Genomic DNA, 20,727 nt, shown 5'->3' on the forward strand with positions numbered 1-20,727 from the left:
GGCCACTATTTATTCATTCATTTGCTGGGTACTCGTTTAGAGCCAGCCAGTGTTTCAGTCCAGCCTCCCACCTGAGTCCCACTCGCACAAATGCACTGAAGGCGCCGCGGATAAGAAACAAGACCAGTACAATTTATTAGGAGTCGGGGTGGGGGAGTCGAACTGGCAGGAAGGCGTTGGCCAGCAGAGGCCTAAGAGAACCCCCTACTCCTGGTCCTTGGCGTCGCCATGCGTGATGACGTAGCAGATGTTCTTGTAATCTACGTTGCCGCCCACGTCAGGGGGGAAGGCCTGCCACATGTTCTTGATCTGGGGAAAAGGTGTCATGGTATCTCCAACCGGTTCTTAGGCCACCCTCCCCCATCCCTCGACTTCTCTTGGGCCCCTCCCCCACTCACCTCTTCCTGGGAGAAGCGGTCACACTGCGTGGTGAGCAACTCCTCCAGGCTGGAGAGAGGCGACATACAGGGAGTTGAGATTGGGCTTGGTGAGGCCTTTCCACTACCTCCCATCTCATCCCTATTGCTACTCCCAGTCTCGCCTTGAAAACCAGGCTCACTCTGGATTCCTCATTGGTCTCCCAAACACTCTGGCCTCCCTCCTTTTGCCCTTCCCTATATGTGCTGTGAAAATTTAATCCTTGCCCACTTCCACAGTCCTAATTTCTCCCTCATCCCTGGCAATGCCTAACTCTTTGTAGGATTTAAGGATGGTTTCTGTGTGAGAACAGCTGGAGGGGGTCACTTACAATTTCTTCTTGATGGTGCCCTTCCCCTCAGGGTCCAGGACCTTGAAGGCTCCAGTGATCACATCCTCAGGGTCAGCACCTGGGGGTCAGAGGGCACATGAAGCTGAAGGGTTGCTAAGGGGTCAGTGCCTGAAAGGTCTAGGGAGAGACAGCTGGGGGCTTGGACCCGGGATACTTCATTCACCTTTGAGTTTCTCCCCAAACATGGTCAGGAAGACAGTGAAGTTGATGGGTCCGCTGGCTTCCTTCATCATGGCATCTAGCTCCTCATTCTTCACATTCAGACGCCCTGGATTAGGATGGGGGAAGCATGGGCTGGAGTGGGGTCTTGGGGCCAGAGGATGATGCTTCCCATGAATTCACATCATCCCACCCATTTTTCATATGGGTAAACTGAGGCCCAGTGTGGAGCCAGCAGGGCTGGAACACGAGGCTGCTGAATTCCCATGACTCTGCAGCCTTGAATCTTTACTGGTTGCTGGTTGGGTAGGAGGCTCACCCATGGCTGCGAAGGTGTCCCGCAGGTCTTCCTTGTCAATAATGCCATCACGGTTCTGGTCGATTACCGTGAAGGCCTGTGGAGGGCAGGAGTAGGGAGGTTAGGATCCCTATGGCTAGGCTGCAGCATCCTTACCCCAGGCAGATCAGATTCTGGGTCCCCAGCCAGCCACACTCTTACACTCCAAGCAGAGAGGGGAACAAGGAATTCTAAACTCTTCCCCTCCCCCCAGAACAGGTGCACATTCTGGGGGGGGGAGGGGCAGCAGGGGGTGCCTTTGATCAGCCTTCATTCTCCTTTCTTCCCACACTTACCTCCTTGAACTCCTGGATCTGAGTCTGATCGAACATGGAGAAGACATTGGAGCTTCCGCCCTCTGCTGCTGCCCTTCTTCTGGCCTTCTTGGGTGCCTGAGGGGTTAAGGTGGGGCAGAAGGGCTCATGGGCCAATCCCTACTCCTCTCTGGAGGCAATGGACTAGATTCAGGGTTCTTTGAGTCCATTCTTCTAAAGTAACTTCTGGCTCTAGACTTCCCCTTCCTTAGGACCTCTTTGCTGAGGGGACTTGCTTCAGTTGTATCCCAAATTCCTATCCATAGCCCTCAAGTCTCCATCCTTCCATCCTAGCCAACAATTGGAACGTACCTCCCCGTCTCAGTGCCCTGAGCCTGCCTCCTCACAGACTTGCTGTGTGACCCTGATCCACTCATTCACCTTGTCTGAACGTCTACTTTCTCATTTATAGAATGGGAGTGAGAATCCCTGCCTGGCTGGTCCCAGGGGGTTTTAGGAAGATGGAGTGCAGGAAGGTATGATGCATGCTTTGAGAGGGACTGGGTTCCTGTGGGTGGAGTGTCTGGGCAGATTACTCTTGGTTTGGTCCTTCAGGGTATCATTCTGGACATTCCCCTTAGTGATACCAAGAAAAGGAAGATTCATCTTTTTTTTCTCTTGCTGACTGGGAACCAGCTACTTTCTTCCAAAGGCTGAGGCTGCCCTGAGGTCTGAGGGATCTGGGAAGGGCTGGGGGATTCTCACTCACCATGTTTTAGGTCTCCTGGGGGCAAGGCAGTGGCTCTGGCTGGAAAGGAGCAGAGAGTCAGCCTGGGGCGGTCCCTCTGGAGTTATATAGTCCTGCCCCAGGGAGCCCTTAACATACCAGGGTAACCTTAGCCCTGTGGGTGCCCACCCCAGGTACCAAAATAGCCCAGCTCAGGGCCTCTCCTTTCTTGGAGGGCCCGCAGCAGCTGGAGCTCAGGGAGGGAGGGAGGAGGGAGTGGGTCTTGGGATGCATGTCTCACTAGGACTTGGGCAGGAAGGGATGTTCTTTCTCCATGAAGGGGACTGGAATGTACCAAAGTTCAGAGAAGATCCAGGCTAAGGCGCAGTACTAGGAGAGAGATGAGTGGGGTGGGCCCAGATTAAAACCCAGTAAGTTTATTGAGCATTTAGTGTGCCAGGCTCTGGGCTGTGATTTGTGGGTGCACTTTGGCAAATATAATCTCCCTACCCCATTGTGGAGTTCATAGTTGAGTGTAGGTATATGTAGGGGTAGGGGTAGAGTTTAAAGGTGGGAGGGATCCATCTGGGGAAGCTGAAGGATTAGAAAGTTCTTCTACATCCCCTTCAAGGAGAGGGGGGATTTTATAAGGATATATTTGGAGCATGGAGTCACTAGGTATGAAGAGACTAGACAGCCTGGAGCAGAGAGCCTGCTCTGGGATCTTGGGCTTTTTGCTTCAACTCCCTGGGTCCTTGTTTCCCCCTCTATAAAATGGGGACATAATTCCCATCCCACCCCCGAACTTGTGGATGTGAACGCTATTTCAAAACAGTTAGTGAAGTATAATCATTATAATTAATATTCAGGCCCTGCCTTGGTGGTACTTACAGTCTAGCCGCGGAAATGACACACCAGCTGGACAGGAGTACAGAAGTAGAGGGCATAGCAGCCCTATCCAGGAGTATGGGAATGGATTTACGGAGGCCAGTAGAAGTGAGTCAGGTGAAAGTGGAGGAGCAGGCATGCTAAGCAGAGGGCACCGATGGGCAAAGGCCTGGAATCGTGAAAGATCAGGAGTGTTTAGCTCCCCAGAATTGTGTTGGGCTTGAGCAGAGGATACCAGGGGGTCAGACACAGGAGGGTCTTCAGTGCCAGGCTGAGGCCCTGGAAGCCTTGAAAAAGTTTGAAACAGGAGAAGGACATGGTCTAGTGAGAGTCTATAATCACTTTTTTGGATACCAGTGTGAAAGTTGGAACTCTTGGGAGAGTCAAAGACACCAAGAGGGAAACTGATTGGTCACCTCCTCCTGGGTGGCTGGGATGGGCCAATGGCTTCTCTCTCCAATCTGGGCAAGAACCAGCTAGGTTGATTGTGTGACTTTGAGGTAACCTCTCCCACCCATCTGGGCCTCAGTGTCCCAGTCCATTCCATTCAGTGGCGGTCTGGGGAAACAGTGGCTGAGGAAGCCCCAGGAGGCCCAAGTTTGGCACGGACATTCATCTCCTCCTCCTCCTGCTATCTCTAGGACCTGATGTCCTGAGGAAGTTGCCTCCTTCCCTCCCCCTCCTCCAGCCTCATGCCAATGCCTCTAAGACATGTTCTTTTCTGGGCACTGGGGTCCAGGCACCTGTTGTCTCTAAGAAGAGAGAAGGAGCCACCCTAAACTTAGCAGCTGCCCTTGGCCTCCTGAACTGCCCCTCCCTGCCTTAGCTGACAGCTGCCTAACCTTATATGGTTACCATGGGGGTCCAGGCCCAGGGAGGAGCCCACTTATTGCTGGGTTCTGGGAGGGAAGGAGAACTCCAAAGAAGGTAATGGGGGAAGTGCTCAGGAAGCTGGAGCCAAATGGAAGGTGGGGAAGTTGAGGAGAAGGAGATCAGAAGCAACATATCTCAGACACTGGAGTTCACAGGATCTGAGTCTGAGCTTGGAGTGCAGTGCCTCAAAGAACTCAGAAACCAAGAAATTGGGAAGCTGGGAGCTAGGCTTGACTGAAATTTCAGGATGGTGGACTTTGTATGGAAATTGAAGCTCTCCTGAGGCTGAATCTTGAATCCTGGGGCTCCAGGGACTGGGGACCAGAGACAGGAGGGGCTGGTAAAGTCAGGGCTTTGTGTTTGTGGTCTAGGGTAGCCTCTGGAGAAGGGTGGCTGATGAGATTGGGGTCTGGTTTTTGTTTGTTTGTTTTTTGTTTTTGTTTTTTTAGCAGAGAATGCAGAGCACAGAGAAGTGTGTCAATGACAGGGAAGTAGGTGATGGGACGGGTCCTGGATCCCCTAAAGAATAAGAACACAGATATGGGAGTTCATAGTATTGGGAATTCATGGTTTGTGGTCTGGGACCCCAGTAGAATAGGGGAGGTGGGCCACTCAGAGGACGAAGTCCCAGGAATTGGAGCCCAGATTCTGGGGAGGAGCTCAGATAGTTGGGGCTGAAGAGAGGGACTTGGGGTTTGGGATTCCTGCCGGGGATGGCGGACCCAGAGAGATGAGTAGCTTAAAGGATTTTAGGGCTCTGGTTATAGTCGCCTGGGCTTGGAGTGCTGGGGTTGGTTGAGGACCAGGCTAAGACTTAGAGACAGAGTGGAGGTCGAGAGTACTTTATCAGGGCACTGGATCTGTGGTGGGCTTGGGAGCTGAATGGAGAATGGGGACCAAGAAAGGACTCAGGCAGGGCAGCGCGGCGCTCTTATTGGCTAAGGAATGCACCAATACTCCCGGCCCCCGCCCTCTCTCCGCCCTGTCCCCAACTGTCACCCCTCTCCCGCGCTTGTCTCGGATTGTCACCGATATCCCTGACCTGGCACCGCCTGCTGGCAGCGCCCCTACTCTTTGGATGCTGCCATTGGCTGATACAGCTATCTATCTTCCTCCCGTTGCTAAAGTGAGAGAATGAGCTTATTGGCTACTGAGGCACATTAATCGCAAATTTGCCCTGGTCCCCCGCCCCCCTCAGCTGTCATTTCTTCCTGACCTTCTTGGGAGACCTAAAGAATTCCTCAATTCCTCAGCTCCTATTGACAGCGGATACTGTCTGTCATTGCCTAAATAGACATTATTGTCTGTCAATTTGACCTCCGCCTACTTCCCTTTTCATTGGCTCTCTTTTAATTATTCCTATGAGCCAGCCCTGCCTCTCCTCGCACAGCACCCGCCTCCTTCCGCCGTCATTCACTATTCAGCCATCTTTATTGGCCAGGAGGTTAAGCTTCCCGCTTTGCTATTAGTTACTTCCTTCGTTCCACCTCCTCCTGCCTTCACGCGCCCTCTCATTGGCTTTTAGAGCCCTCCGCCTTCTCCATTTCCTCTTCCTAAATTACCCACCCCCTTCCCACCTCCAACCCCACCCACCCTTCCAACGATTGGTAGAAACCCAGTTCCCTCTCTCCTATTATTCGTCTGAGCCCTCTGACAAGGCGGGAGGAAAAAGGAGCGCGATGGGACCGCCCGCGCGCAGGCGTGGAACGCCGAAACGCTGGCCGCTTGGCCGGCACCGGGGCGTATGCGCAGGCGCGAGGTCGGCTGCTCGCCCGAAGCGGGAGGGAGGGGGCGGCGGCGAGAGATCGAGACGGGTGAGAGAGCGAGAGGGAGACCCCGACGCCTGGCATCCCTGGACCCCTGCCCCGCCTCCGCGCGCTTGGCAGCTGCCCGCGCGCCGCCCCTGACCCCAGCGCGCGCCGGGCCGCGCCCTTCGCCCTCTCCCCTTTCTCGGCAGGCGGCGCGGAGCGGCCTGAGGGGCGGCGCCTCTTGCGGCCGCCCCGGCGGGGGGATGTGAGGGGCGGCCCGCGGCCATGGAGACCGGCCCGGCGCCTCTGGTGGCCCCGCCGCGCCGTCATGGCGCCCCCGCGGCCCCTTCGCCGCCGCCCCGCAGCTCCCGGGCTGGGTCCGTCGTGGTGGTGGCTCCGGGGCCGCCAGTGACCACGGCCATTTCGGCCCCGGTCACTCTGGTTGCCCCCGGGGAGGCGCAGCCCGCATGGGTACCGGGTCCGACCCAGGCCTCGGCCTCGGCCTCGGGTCCGATGGTCACAGGCAGCACGGTGGTGGTGCTGACTCTGGAGGCCTCACCCGAAGCCCCGAAGGTGCAGGTCTCCGGCCCAGAGCCCTTGGCGCCCCAGGCTGTGGCAGGAGCCGAGATGTCTAAGGCTCTGGCCCCAGGGGCAGACTCTCCAAAGACGGAGGAGGCCGGAATCTCACCCGCGCCTGGACCAGGTACCCTTACCGGGAACCCCACCAGGACCTCTTCCAGAACGGCTCCTGGGGCCCTGACCTCCAAACCCCCGCTTGCCCCCAAGTCGGGAACCACAGTGGCCTCAGGAGTGACTTCACGGGTTGCAGCAGTGACAGCAGGACAGGTGACAAGTGGACATGGAGCTGCAGCAGCAACATCAGCATCAACAGGACAGGCTCCAGAGGACCCCTCAGGGCCTGGAACAGGCCCTCCAGGGACATGTGAGGCTCTGGTAGCTGTCGTGACCGTGACCCCAGCTCCAGAGCCTGCTGAAAACTCTCAGGACCTAGGCTCCACGTCCAGCCTGGGACCTGGCATCTCTGGGCCTCGAGGGCAGGCCCCAGACACTCTGAGCTACTTGGACTCCGTGAGCCTCATGTCTGGGACCTTAGAGTCCTTGGCGGATGATGTGAGCTCCATGGGCTCAGACTCAGAGATAAATGGGCTGGCTCTGCGCAAGACGGACAAGTATGGCTTCCTGGGGGGCAGCCAGTATTCCGGCAGCCTGTGAGTACCCAGTGGGCACCCAGTAGGACTGCTTCAGGGAAGCAGAGGTTGGGGGAGGAGGAAATGATACACCTTGCCCATACTCTGGCAGCCCATCCTCTTCTGAGGATCCAGGGGGTGATTAGTGGGAGTGGGCTTCTTAGCAATCTGTCTTGCCTAGAGCATCCTGAGGTTTCTTTGGCACTGGCGTGTTAGGGTTTCAGACCAGGTGTCTGGAGTTCTGGATCTGAGCCTAAGCCTTGCTTAAGCTTTTGGTGTGTTGTGTGCCCTTGACTTAGTGTCTTCCTCATTTCCCTGCCTCACTTTCCTCCTCTATGAGGTGAAAAGTTGAATGAGATGATATCTTAGGTTGTCCCAGCTCTTCAATGGGCAACTCCAGCCACAGGCCAGATATTCTGGAGGGCTGGCTGGACAGGGGTTCTGGTGGAGATCTTTGGTGCCTTAGGGGGAAAGTGTGGAGGGATGGAGGCACCTTCTCTTCCCCATAACCCTTGGTCTGATAGGGTGGTGAGATGGGGATGTCTGGATGGAGGGGACACTCTGAAGGCAAGGCCCCTCTGTGAAACAGAGAAAGGCAGTCTTGTGTTTTCATTGAAGGAAAGGAGGTGGGGGAGGCCTCTTCCCCATTTCCTCATCTCCTCAGCCCGGCTTACTCTTTCCTAGTTCCCTCCAGGGGCCTGAGTCACTCCTAAGGTGGGGGTGTGATTGCTTCTGGCTTCTTCCTTCCCTCTCTTTGGATCCTGCCCATTGTTCCTGTACCCCTTTAACAGCATCACCTGAGACCCCCAGTGCCAGGCCCTATGCTGGGTACTAAGGATAGAATGGTTGTTTCAAGGTGCTCATCATCTAGAGGGAGAGACAAATACTTAAACAGTTGGTTTCAATATAATATGTTACATTTAGCCTAGAGATCATCACAGGGTTTTGTGAACACCTAGGGAAGGAATCTTGCCCAGTCTGGGAATTCAACTGAGCTGATGAATCTGAAGAATGAGTAGGATTTAGTCATGGCTCTGCGTGTTGGGATCAGGGGGACCTGCCTGGTGTTGGGGGAAGCCCTGTGGGAGGATATTCTAGGCAGGGTTTATAATCCAACAAAAAAATCGTAAAATCTTTGAGCACCAATATTCACAGTCCTGTGTGGGGTGGGCAACTGAAATTTGACTCTGGTGCTTTCCCATGCATGATGGATGCATTATTGTGTCAAATTAATAGGTGAAGAAACAGGATTAGAGCAACTGAGTGAATTGCCCCACTCAAATAATTCGGATCTCTGTGACCAACAGCACTCTCCTTAATACTATGCTGCCCTAAGGAACTTGGATTGAATTGGATTTTAGTGAGCCCCTCTTGTGTACCAGGCACTGTGCTGGGTGCTGATTCTGTGTTTTGTGATTTTGTCCTTTAAAATCCATCTTACATGCTGACAGAATCTACTTCTGAGGCAAGGCTGACTGTGGCACACGTTACCTTAAAACCTTTTAGTGGCTACTGTCCACCAGATAAAATCCAAGTGCTTTAGCCTGAACACAGGCTCCTATTATCTGGCTCTGCCTGCCTCTCAGGTCTTCTTTTCCACTTCTCACCATGTGCTGTGATCCTGTCGAAGTGATTGAAGTCTTTTTCCCTTCATACTCAGACTATACCATCAGCCAGAAATGCCCTTCTCTCTGTCTTTTCCTGGTATGTTCTACTCTCCTTCATGGCTTACCTCAGATGTTCCTTCCTCCAGGAAGCTTTCCCTGATATCCATTGCCCGTACTCCAATTAGTGCCTTTTCTGTGCATCCTTGTCATTGCATTTCCCTCACCATACTGCAGTTATCTTCCCTGCTAGCTTGTGGCCTTTTAAGGGCGGGAAAGGTATCTTACTCTTCCTGGCCTTTAGTAGAGTTTGAAATTGACTTATGATAGAGATTAATGAGAAATGATCTTTCTGTTTAAGGAGCTTCTAGGACCAGAGAAACTAACATTAAACCTCCCATTTAACAGTCCTTTATATGCAGTTTCTCAATAGTCCTCTCATAACTTTGTGATGTAAGTGGTGGCATTCCTTTTTACAGAGAGGAAAGAGAATTAGGTTATCACTTGCCAAGACTCCCCAACTTCTAAGGAACAGAACTGGGATTTGAGCTTAAGTCTGTCTGGACACCCAAGCTCTTTCTTCCACTCCACTCACTTCCTGGTACTGGCTCCCACAAGTAACTGTTTCAGGACTGAGGGGGTATCTTGAGTGCGAAGCTCTGACAGAACAGTGAGCGAACAGTGCAAGGAAAGCTTCCTTTGTTTGTTAATCTGGGGCGATTTCAGGGAGGAGGAGGTAGAGGAAATTGCAGATGGTCCAAAGGCTCTCTAGAGTCTGGTAGAAGGAAACTCACACAGTTGCTTCTAAGGAGACAGGGAAGTGTATTTGTTCTTTATTTTATTTTATGGATAATAATTGCTGTCACTTAACTATGTCCCTGCTTTGTGTTATTTCATATAATCTCTTAGGTAGATATTGTTTTTCTCTGCATCTTACAAATGAGGAAATTGAGGCTTAGAGGAATTTAGTGACTAGCCCAAGACCACACAGTGAATAAGTAGTAAAGCTAGAACTTGGATCCAGGTCTAATGCAGAATGTAGCTTTTAAATATTCCATACTCTCTTCCCAAACTTGTATGTGTCAGAAGTGGGATTTGAACACAGTGTCTGTATAGAGATCCAACATGAGAACGCGATCTCTGTTCAGAGATTCCTTCCAAAGGGAATTTCTTCCAGTATGGTGAATTAGGGCCTTGGATGGCCAAGTGGCCAGACATCCTGCTGTTTGGTATTGGTAGCTCACAAAATGCTTTTATGTTCTGGTCTCTCATTTGAACTTGGGGAGTTGGCTTGCCTCAGTTCCCCTAGAAAGCCAGGTTTTATACTACTGACCCCTTCCATACTCCTCATGTCCTCAGAGAGAGCTCTATTCCTGTGGATGTGGCTCGGCAGCGGGAGCTCAAATGGCTGGAGATGTTCAGTAACTGGGATAAGTGGCTGTCACGGCGTTTCCAGAAGGTTTGAGAAGGCTGAGTGGTGGGCAGGGCAACGGACACAGAGGGTATGGGGGGGGGCAGGGAGGGCCTGTGTGCTCTGGAGAAGCCCAGGAACCTGATAGTTTCTGCTCTCTGGACCATGTTGGGGGTAGGCAGTACTTGGGCTTGGGGGGAAGAGTAGCTAAAGACAGAAGGCCAGGCCAGGTCCAATGGTGTTAAGCCCATGGGATGTGGGATGGGTGTCCCAGGGAGCCTGGGGACTGCTGGGGAAAGCTTGGAGGCTGTGCCCGCCACTGAGGCTGTTCCCCTGCATGGACTCTGCGTAGGTGAAGCTGCGCTGCCGGAAGGGGATCCCCTCCTCTCTCAGAGCCAAAGCCTGGCAGTACCTGTCCAACAGCAAGGAACTCCTGGAGCAGAACCCGGGCAAGTTTGAGGTGTGCACAGCTCCAGGGTGTGGGGACCTGTGACATTGTCTGTGTGAAGGGTGTCATTAGTTCCTCCAGATTGGAGATAATTGCTGCTGTTCCTCTGCAGGAGCTGGAACGGGCTCCTGGGGACCCCAAGTGGCTGGATGTGATTGAGAAGGACTTGCACCGCCAGTTCCCTTTCCACGAGATGTTTGCTGCTCGAGGCGGGCATGGGTAAGGTGACCTGACTGAGTCAGTCAGCAAACATTTGTTGAGAGCTCCAGGTAGATATAGGGGCTGGGTTGAAAGCCTTCTAGGACTTCCACAGGAATGGTCCTTAATGGATTGTGTGTCAAGCCATATTGAAGGAAATGTCCTAGGAGGGAGACTCTGACTCAGAGTGATGAGGGGGAGGTGCTGGTGAGGGGATGGGGAGCCACATCACAGGTTCATTGAAGAGGCTGCATTTGAGCTGGGTTTGGAAGGGTAGATGGGAGCCAGGTTTTTCCTGGCTTAAGGGTTATGTAAGCTGTGTCTGGGCAGTGGAGTTGGGTAGAGCTGAGGCTGGAAAAACAGTTTAGGGCCAGATCACCAAGGCCCTTAAATGTTCTGCCAAGAGCCTTGAGTTTTGTTCTGTATGCCAGGCTTCCTCAGGAAGTCTATATACTGCTCTATAGCTGTGTGCAAGATGTTTTTAGGTGGTTCTCAGCTTGAGGGAGCATGTGGATGGACTTTTTTTTTTTATCAATAAGTTCATCCTTTCAGCAGATATTTATCAAGCACATGCTATCAGCCAGGTCCTGTTTTAGTCACAGATGATAGCGGTGAGCAAAAGACAAAAACTCCTGCCCTCAGGAGGCTTATTATAGTTAGTAGTGATAGACAGTAGGTAAGATAAAGAAGGAAAGTATGTTGTATGTACAGTGATGGTAAATATTAAGGAAGAGTTTAAAGCAAGAAAAGGGGATAGAGAATGTGACTAGAGATGGGGTTACAAGTGACTTGATCTGACTTGTGTTTTAAAAGGATCGTTCTGGTTGCTGTGCTGAGGACAGACCATAGGAGACAAGGGTAGAAGCAGAGAGACCACTTAGGAGACTGTTTTCATAATCCAGGAGAGAGACGATGACAGACAGACCAGGATGATAGCAGTGGGGTGATGGGGAGAAGTGGTTGGAGTCTGGATATGTTTTGAAGGTAGAGCCTAAAGGATTTACCAGTGGATTAGACATGGAGTGTGTATGAGAGTAGTTACGGAAGACTCTTAATGTTTTTCGACATTTTTCTTAGAAAACTAGAAGAATGGAGTTGCAATATACTGATATGGATGGGGAAAACTGGGGGAAAAGTAGATTTGAGGATGTATCAGGAGCTCATTTTTGGAATGTGAAGTTTGAAATACTTCTTGGACATACAGATGGAGATGCCAAGTAAACTGGATGTCCAGTATTATATAAGTTTGGATTTCGGTTAGAGGTTTAAACTGGAAATAATTTGGAAATTTAAAGTTGTCAGCCTTTACGTGGGACTAAATCTCCCCCATCGGTCTGGATGAGGTCATTAAGGCAGCAGGTATAGCTATGAAAGGAAGCTGTTCAAAGATTGAGCCCTGCAGCTCCAACATTTCAAGAAGGGGAAGATGAGAAAGAACCAGTAAAGGAGAAGGACTAGCAGGAGAAGCTGGTGAGGTATGAGGAGAACCAGGAGAGTATGATTCCTAGAAGCAAAATCAAGAGTGGTTTCAGGATCAGCTGTAGGAAATGTTGCTGATGGGTCAAGTAAAGTCAAGTCTGCAAATGGATCTCTAGATTTAGGAATGTGAGGGTCATTGGTGACCTTGATAAAAGCAGTTTTGTGTAGAGCAGTGGGTTAAAACCTGATTGAAGAATGGAAGGAAAGAAATTGAAGATAGCAGGTCTGTACTCTGGGTTTTTTTTTTTTTTTTTTACTGAATAGGTAGGAAAGAAATGGTGTGATATTTGGAGGGGAAATAGGATAAAGGGAGGTTTTTGTTTTGTTTTGTTTTTTAAGCTGGAGGAAATGACAGATGTTGGTATGCCAACAGGAACGATCTAGTAGATTGAGAAAAATTGATGATACACGAGTGATGGGAAGGTTGCTGGAGGGATGGCCTGTGTAGGTTAGGAGATGGGATGCAGTGCCCAAGTGGAAAGGCTGTGGTTGGCCAGGATCACAGATAGTTCACCCACAGCAACAGGGGAGAAGGTGGTGGCACAGAGACAATCTGGTAGGTGAATGTAGCATGGGAAGTTACATGTTTATTTTAATATGCATTAGGTAAGATAACTAGTATTATCAAACCTGTCATTTCAAGGATGCTATTGCAGACTGGAGAAAAAAAATTAAGTAGATAATAGTAGGGGTGGCATGCAGATATACCACAAATGAAGATCACACTTCAATGACAATTTTGGGAAACACTATTGTAAGCAGTGGTCATGAGTGGGTGACTGGAGGCAGGGAGAGGATTTGGGATGTTATTACATTTTCCTGGGTAAGAGATGAAGGTCTGAGCTGCTCACTGGCTGGGAGGTGGAGATAGGGAATAGAGATGAATGAAATTCAGAATGTGGTGTTGATAACACTTGATTAGCTGTGGGGAGTGATGGAAGGCTCTCTGTTTTCTGACGTGGGGCTGAGTGGATGGAATTCCCATGCACAGCAGTGGGGCACCCTCAAGGAAGAGGAAGAGGTCTAGGGCAGTTTATTTTGGATGCAGAGACAAGAGAAAGGTCTGAGGCATAGCTGGTTTCCCAAGCATTCACCAAAAACCAGGGCCCTGCCCTGGGGGAACTGATGAAATCCAGTGAGACAGATAAGGCAGGCCATGCCCTGGGGGAGCTCCTGCTCTGGGGTGGTAAAAACATTCAGACAGTGCTGGAGGCAGGCTGGTGCTGCACTGTTGAAAGCTTCCTGAAGAAGGTGACCTTGAGGGTTTATAGGATGGTGGCAGATGGAGAGAGAGCACAGTCTGTGCTGGGGAATGGGTAGGGAGCACGTGGGTGTGCAGGCAAGGGTGGAAGTCTGGAGCCTGGAATAAAGCTTAGATTATAGTCTGAGTCTTTGGCTTAAACTTGATAGGCAGGATTAGGAAGCTGGATGGAGGTGTGTGGTGTGATGGTCAAGGTGTGAGGTTGATCTGGAACACAATCATAGGGCAGCTCTTGATGTGGTTGGTGGGGGTGGGTTTATTTGGGGCAGAGAGCTCCCGACTCCTGTGATTGCCTTCATGGTCTTTCTCAATATCCATAGGCAACAGGACCTGTATCGAATCCTGAAGGCCTACACTATCTACCGGCCGGATGAGGGCTACTGCCAGGCCCAGGCCCCCGTGGCTGCAGTGCTGCTCATGCACATGCCTGCTGAGGTCAGCAGATGCTGGTCCTGGTTGGGGAGGGGCTGGGAGGATCTTGGCCTGCAGTGGTGATGGGGGAGCTTCCTGCTCCCTGTTTCTCAGGCTCCATCCCTCTCTCCTTGTTCCTGCCCTTCCCAGCAAGCCTTTTGGTGCCTGGTGCAGATCTGTGACAAGTACCTCCCCGGTTACTATAGTGCAGGGCTGGTAAGTGTCTGAAGGCTGGGTGCAGTTGGGGCTGTGACTTTTCCCTAAGGCTGCAGAGTGGTCCTTGTCCTGCCTCACCCTGTGCCACTCTGTCCCTCTGCTCTGGACCTCTCCCACTGAGGTGAGGATCCCCTACCCCAAGACTAGTTCTACCCCAAGGGGGGGCCACAGCAGGCCTCACCTGATGGCTCGTCCCACTTCCAGGAGGCCATTCAGCTGGATGGAGAAATCTTTTTTGCACTGTTGCGCCGGGCCTCCCCGCTGGCACATCGGCACCTGCGACGGCAGCGCATTGACCCTGTGCTCTACATGACAGAATGGTTCATGTGCATCTTCGCCCGCACCCTGCCCTGGGCTTCAGTGCTGCGTGTCTGGGATATGTTCTTCTGTGAAGGTGATTCTGTAGCCATTTGGGCCTTGAGGGGGCTGGGGATTCCATGGTGGCTGCCAGAGAGAGGGTAGCCCGCTGACAGAAGGTACTTGGTGGGCCTACACTTCACTACAAGAAGTCTGGGGGCTGGAGAAACTGAGCCCTGGTCTTGTTGGCTTTGCCACCAGCCCATAGTTTGCTCTACCTCCCAGGAACCTGAAACCCATGGCAGTTTATTTTCCTTCTTGGGTCCTCAGTCTTCTCACCCATAAGGTTGGCTGTAGACAGGGATGGGGTCTGTGTGTTCCTCCTGATTGGGACAGGCTGAGATCCCAGGCTGATCACCCAGGCTGTCTTCTTTTTGACCCTGCAGGTGTCAAGATCATCTTCCGGGTGGCCCTGGTGCTGCTGCGGCACACGCTGGGCTCAGTGGAGAAGCTGCGTTCCTGCCAAGGCATGTATGAAACCATGGAGCAGCTGCGCAACCTGCCCCAACAGTGCATGCAGGAGGACTTCCTGGTGCATGAGGTAGGTGCTGGCCTTAGCATACCTCACACCTGCTTCAGCCCATCCCCATCGCCATCCCCATTTTCATTTTAGTACTTGTTTCTTCTCTGTCTAGGTGACCAACCTCCCAGTGACAGAAGCACTGATTGAGCGAGAGAACACAGCCCAGCTCAAGAAGTGGCGGGAAACCCGGGGCGAACTGCAGTACCGGCCCTCACGGAGACTGCATGGTTCCCGGGCAATCCATGAGGAGCGACGTCGGCAGCAGCCACCCCTGGGCCCTTCCTCCAGCCTCCTTAGCCTCCCTGGCCTCAAGAGCCGAGGCTCCCGGGCCGCTGGAGGCGCCCCCTCCCCACCCCCTCCTGCCCGCAGGGCCAGTGCTGGGCCTGCCCCAGGGCCTGTGGTCACCGCTGAGGGACTGCGTCCATCTCTTCCTTCACCTACTGGCAACAGCACCCCACTGGCTCCCAGCAAGGAGACCCGCAGGCAGGAGAAAGAACGGCAAAAACAGGAAAAGGAACGTGAGAAGGAGCGGCAGAAACAGGAGAAAGAGCGGGAGAAGCAGGAGAAGGAACGGCAGAAGCAAGAGAAGGAGCAGCAGAAGCAGGAGAAGGAGCGGCAGAAGCAGGAGAAGAAGGCCCAAGGCAAGAAGCTCTCGCTGCGTCGGAAAGCAGATGGGCCCCCTGCCCCCCAGGACGGCGGGGACAGGTCGTCAGCATCAGAGGCCCGGCAGGATGCTTACTTCTGACCTCTGCCCTGGGGCTGGACTGCATGGCCCCCTTTTTCCCTCAGCCAAGAGCAGGCCTGGCCTGGGGTGTTGCTCCCAACCCCCTTGGCAGGTGTCCCTCTTTCTGAGGAAAGTGGCTTGATTCCCCATTTCCTTGCCAGCTGCTGATCCCTACACAGCCAGGACAGTCAGAGTACACAGGGCAGCTGCATTTCCCTGGGGCAGCAGTGAGCAAATCTGGAGCCCCTCACCTCTAGTTAAGCCCAGCTGGGGTCTCTGTCACTTCTGCCCCAATTCCTTCTGGGGTCCCTTCCCAGGTGCTGTCCTGACTGGCCTTTTGTCACCACAGGGGTGACTCTTGGCGATGGGAGTCAGCGGTTTTCAGATTCTTACACTCCAGTCACTCCCCTTACCCATGAAGTGGAGCTGGGTTCCTTTTTCCCTTCTTGAGTCTTGCCTATCTCCCCCACTTCCTGGCTGGGGGCCAAGACTCTTCTTGCTCTACTTCTGGACATCTCTGTGTTGTAATTATGTACAGAAGACCTGGTCAGCCCAGGGTGGGGGTGTTCACTCTATCTTCTGTCCTTTGGTTCTCCCTCCACAATGTTCTTGCACTCTAGTTTATTTAAGGGGACATGCACTGGAACAGGAAATGTCCCCCTCTTCCCCACCACCACCCTCCTTGCTCTCCTTCCTCTTCATCTACCTTTCTCTGTATTCTCAGGCCTCCCCTGCTTTGTCTCACCAGAACCCCCACCTTTTACCTTGTTCCCTTCCAACCCTCCAGCCCGTACCTGGGTAAGGGGTCTTCCCTTGAGCTCCAGGGGGTGGAACCCAGTGTTTACATTTTCTTCTGTCTCTGCCCCCACCCCGTACAGCGCTTTGAGGAACCGGAAAAGAACCTGCTGTTGTACCTGGGTCCGTCTCTTGCCTTGTTATTTGATGAAGGGGGTTAGAGTAAGTACTAGGAGGGAGGGAGTGATAGAGCCAGCCAGGATCTGGGTGTCTGTTGAAGCGGTCAGCTGGTCTTGGCCAGTAGGTACCTTTTGGCCTTTGATCCATCTCTCAGTCACTTATCAACAGGTAATGATTGAGCTCCACCTCTGCCTGGGATCTGCTGCCTCCATTGTCACTGGCCTCTTGGAGCCCTCTTTGCACTGCCTGCAGCACCTGGATCTCCTTCCCAAAGTGCTCATGCAACTCCTGGAAGCTGGAGAGGGGACTGAAGGTGGCTGGGAAGTCACAGTCCTCTGGGGGTGATCTTGGCCAGCTCCCTGGTACAGCTCCCGGTACTGGGCCTCCAGGGGGCGTAGCAGCACAGCCAGCCACCTCCAGCTTGCCCTAGCCAGTGCCCACAGCCAGGCTTCCAGCTCCTGGTTTTCTGCTGCCAGCTTGTAGGCCTGCCCACCTTCTACCCCTGGTGTCAGGATGGTAAAGGCATAGGGGTTCTGTGGCCCCAAGGTGTGGCTCCACTTGGTAGTTCTCTAACAGGATGAGGCTCAGGGGCATGTGGTCTGCCTGGTGTTCCAGGTAAAGAGGTTTCCCCAGAGGATGAACCAGTGGTGTTGGTAGGGGTATTTCAGGCCCCCTTTAGCAGGATGCCCTACCGGTCTGGATCCTGTGTTTTGTACCCACAGAAGAAACAGCACGGATTTTGCTTCATAGTAGTCCAATCTGGGAGGAAACTAGGGGCAAGAGAGAGGAGGGGTGGTCCATCCGGTTATGCTGGGGCCCCCCATGCTGCCCTTCTCAGGCTTTAGTTGGGTCTTTCTGGGCACAGCCTTGGCCTACTGGGATTCAGACTCAGTATCCTCAAGAGGTAGAGGTCTTGTCCGCACAACACTGAACCTAACCCTCCTAACCTCCCAAACCCAGCTCTTCCCCTTGGGCCAGATTATAAAACCTGGGTAGGGGCCACTTGGCTAGGGTCCTGCTTGGGGGGAGGGGGGAGTCTGGGTATTCACTGCTGCCCTTTCCCAGGCCTACCTGAGATGAAGGCAAAGGGACTTATGGGACTTCGGTACTGGGCACAGGTCACACTGCCACCTCTCCTGTTACGGCTCTTAACCACCTCAGAAACCAGGAACTTAACGCAGGGAATAGGCGTAGGGTAAATGACTTCCCCTGGGTCCTAAAAGGAGCTGGGTTCAGAAGGTGTCCCAAGAGCCACCAGGAGAACCGAGCATCCCCTCTGGGACAAGAGCAAGGCCACACCTCAGACTAGGAGACAGCGGGCAACTGGACGCTTACAGTGGGAAGGCAGGGTTTCTAATGAGATGGTGATGGGTGCAGAGCCAGCCCTGGGGAAAAGGCGACTCAGCCCGGGAAAGGGAAACTAGGGCAGCAACCCACTGACCCTGCTGGGACTTTGCTTCTCCATCGTGATCCTGGGCTCCCCTTTAAGTAGAGTGCCCCCCACTTTCTCCTCAGCCTCTACTGCTGTAGGAGGGAATCGAGACCACTTCCGGCCGTCCTCGTCCGATCAGGGTCTAGGCGTTAATACGTCCCGTCTTCTCGCCATTGTCGCCCCACACGGCTCACGTCACTTCTGCGGGGGGTGTGGGTGTGGGTGTGTCTTTCCCCACTCAGTGCGTATTTCCGCTTGTTCCCGCAGTTAGTCTTAGCTCTAACCCAAGCGAAGCCACTTCCGGCCTTCCCTGGAGCCTGCCGCAGTTCTCTTCCGGGTGATGGCGGCTGAGTGCCCCGGATGTAGCCCTGGCGAAAGCCTCTCTCCCTTTCTTCCCCCGCCTTCCCTGGATCCTTAGGTGAGCGCGCGCCGGTGGGACTGCTGGAGTCCCCGGGGCTCTGCCGCCTCTCGAATTTGTACACAGCCCAAGACAGTTGGGGGGGGTCACCCAGCGGAGTTGGAGTTCGGCGCAGGGAGGAGCGGGGCTGCCGGGGCGCCAGGTCCTGGGCCTGCCAGGGCCCCACAGACTTCCAGGAAGCTGGGGGTGGTGGAGCGGGTGTCAGCCCGCGGAGCACCTTCGCTCCCAGGACTGCGGGGTCCGGGAATGGGGGTGGTCACGTGGAGGAACCCATCTTTCGTTCAGGGTGGGAGTGCCCATGGGGAGCTCCTCCGCGCGTTCGCCTCTCCGTCCCCGCAACTGCAACTCTTCCGGATGCCAGACTGGTGCCTCCTGGCTGCCAGCTCCCCTTATGGCCCTTGATTCTGTGTTCCCTCCTGTCCCTAACTAGATCTAGTAACGATCAGGTGAAAGATTTGTTGTGCAGGGAGCCCTCTCGCGGTAAGTATTGTGCTCACCAAGTTCCCCTAATCTTCACCCTTTCCCTCGGCTCAGCTTGGGGAAGGCCCCTCTATCCAGTCATGCCAAAGAGGAAAGTGACCTTCCAAGGCGTGGGAGATGAGGATGATGAGGATGAAATCAGCGTCCCCAAGAAGAAGGTGAGGGGGCCAGACTCCTGCGTTCTGGGGAAGAGTGAGGGGAGAAAAATAGGAGCTAGAAGCTAGCAGAGAAACCTGGAGGGACAAAGAAAGGGTGGAAGGGGCTAGCGTTTCCATGCGCTGTGAGAAATGGGTTTGAAAGATTTTCAGTTTGAGTCAGAACCTAGGATATTTGGGGCTAATAGCCAGTAACCTACATCTCTCTCGACTTCTGGCTCCTGCTTACAGTTGGTGGATCCTGTGGCTGGGGCAGGGGGTCCTGGGAGCCGCTTCAAAGGCAAACACTCTTTGGACAGCGATGAGGAAGATGATGATGATGAAGGGTCTAGCAAATATGACATCCTGGCCTCAGAGGATGTAGAAGGTGAGTTATACCCAAGAATTGACTTTCTACTAGAGGAATAAATAGATGCTCCTGTGGTTGTGGAGCACTGGAGGCTCCTGTCTCTTTTGCACACCTAGCATGGGACTCCTGTGTTTTGGGTGCAGGTCAGGAAGCAGCCACGCTCCCCAGTGAGGGAGGTGTGCGGATCACACCCTTCAACCTGCAGGAGGAGATGGAGGAAGGCCACTTTGATGCTGATGGCAACTATTTCCTGAACCGGGATGCTCAGATCCGAGACAGCTGGCTGGACAACATTGACTGGGTGAGGTCCAGGGGCTGGCATGGCTGGGCCTGGAGGTGGCAAGTGCTGTTGGGCCTGGAATCTGAGACAGTTTGTCAGAAATAAAACTCTCCTATTTTCGCATTACAGGTAAAGATCAGGGAGCGGCCACCTGATCAGCACCCACCATCAGACTCAGAGGAGGAGGACAGTCTGGGCCAGACACCATTGAGCACCCAAGCCCTCCTGGAGGGCCTTCTGGAGCTGCTGTTGCCAAGAGAGACAGTGGCTGGGGCACTGAGGCGTCTAGGGGCCCGAGGAGGAAGCAAAGGGGGCAGCAAGGGGCTGGGGCGGCCCAGTTCCCCTCAGCGCCTAGACCGGCTCTCTGGGTTGGCCGACCAGATGGTGGCCCAGGGTAACCTCGGAGTATATCAAGAGACAAGGGAACGGTTGGCTATGCGGCTGAAGGGATTGGGGTGTCGGACCCAGGGACCTCCTGACCCCACACCACCACCCTCTCTGGACATGTTTGCTGAAGAAGTGGCAGAGGGCGAGCTGGAGACCCCAACCCCTACCCAGAGAGGAGGTAAGATTGTAGGGCAAAGGAGGGGTGTTGTGGGCAGGGGGCAGGCCACTTGAGGCCCCTGTGGCTTTGCTTGTTATTTTAGAAGCAGAGTCTTCTGGAGATGGTCTGGCGGATGTGATGTGGGAATATAAGTGGGAGAACACGGGGGATGCTGAGCTGTACGGGCCCTTCACCAGCACCCAAATGCAGGTAAGCTCCTTTCTACTCCATTTTGCCTCTTCTCTACCTCTCTCCACTCCGTCAGTCCTGCCCTAGCTCTGCCCTCTCTTCCTGCAGACTTGGGTGAATGAAGGCTACTTCCCAGATGGTGTTTATTGCCGGAAGCTGGACCCTCCTGATGGACAGTTCTACAACTCCAAACGTATTGACTTTGACCTCTACACCTGAACCTGATGAGGGCCCAGTTTGGTGGCCCCTTCTTTCCTGGACTTTGTGGAAGAGGCCCTGGCTGCCTCAGGCAGTGAGGATATTGGGGGCCAGTTTTCAGTCAACTTCCTTTTCCCAATAAAGGCCTTTAGTTGTGTATTAGGGCCTTGAC

General features: G+C 53.5%; 3 protein-coding genes and 1 long non-coding RNA gene across 5 annotated transcripts; 2 read left to right on the forward strand and 2 right to left on the reverse strand.

Annotated features, from left to right (window-relative positions):
• Positions 1-111: 111 nt before the first annotated feature.
• On the reverse strand, positions 112-2,435 carry MYL11 (myosin light chain 11). Its single transcript, XM_010972471.3, has 7 exons — positions 2,289-2,435; positions 1,562-1,657; positions 1,248-1,323; positions 933-1,037; positions 749-827; positions 399-447; positions 112-309 (listed from the first exon to the last, which is right to left on the reverse strand). The coding sequence occupies exons 1-7, from the start codon at positions 2,289-2,291 to the stop codon at positions 205-207; spliced, it is 513 nt and encodes a 170-aa protein (XP_010970773.1). The 5' UTR covers positions 2,292-2,435; the 3' UTR covers positions 112-204.
• A 3,261-nt stretch (positions 2,436-5,696) lies between these two features.
• Positions 5,697-16,513, forward strand: TBC1D10B (TBC1 domain family member 10B). Its single transcript, XM_010972473.3, has 9 exons — positions 5,697-6,984; positions 9,927-10,026; positions 10,331-10,438; positions 10,539-10,645; positions 13,685-13,799; positions 13,926-13,991; positions 14,196-14,385; positions 14,735-14,889; positions 14,984-16,513. The coding sequence occupies exons 1-9, from the start codon at positions 6,041-6,043 to the stop codon at positions 15,614-15,616; spliced, it is 2,418 nt and encodes an 805-aa protein (XP_010970775.2). The 5' UTR covers positions 5,697-6,040; the 3' UTR covers positions 15,617-16,513.
• Position 16,514: 1 nt separating this feature from the next.
• On the reverse strand, positions 16,515-18,071 carry LOC141573892 (uncharacterized). The gene is made up of 2 exons (XR_012500293.1): positions 17,582-18,071; positions 16,515-17,280 (listed from the first exon to the last, which is right to left on the reverse strand). It is a non-coding gene; the product is annotated as an uncharacterized LOC141573892 (long non-coding RNA).
• Positions 18,072-18,221: 150 nt separating this feature from the next.
• On the forward strand, positions 18,222-20,714 carry CD2BP2 (CD2 cytoplasmic tail binding protein 2). 2 transcript variants are annotated; one of them, XM_010972474.2, is made up of 7 exons: positions 18,222-18,360; positions 18,895-18,998; positions 19,227-19,362; positions 19,488-19,645; positions 19,754-20,189; positions 20,272-20,378; positions 20,466-20,714. In XM_010972474.2, exons 2-7 carry the CDS (start codon positions 18,921-18,923, stop codon positions 20,574-20,576), a joined length of 1,026 nt encoding a protein of 341 aa, XP_010970776.1. In that variant the 5' UTR covers positions 18,222-18,360; positions 18,895-18,920; the 3' UTR covers positions 20,577-20,714. The 2 variants fall into 2 exon arrangements, with proteins under 2 accessions (XP_010970776.1, XP_045364336.1); XM_045508380.1 differs by lacking the exon at positions 18,222-18,360 and adding an exon at positions 18,479-18,502.
• Positions 20,715-20,727: the final 13 nt, after the last annotated feature.

This window comes from Camelus bactrianus, chromosome 18 (genome assembly GCF_048773025.1).
Source record: "Camelus bactrianus isolate YW-2024 breed Bactrian camel chromosome 18, ASM4877302v1, whole genome shotgun sequence".
In the NCBI taxonomy this organism is placed as follows: domain Eukaryota; kingdom Metazoa; phylum Chordata; class Mammalia; order Artiodactyla; family Camelidae; genus Camelus; species Camelus bactrianus.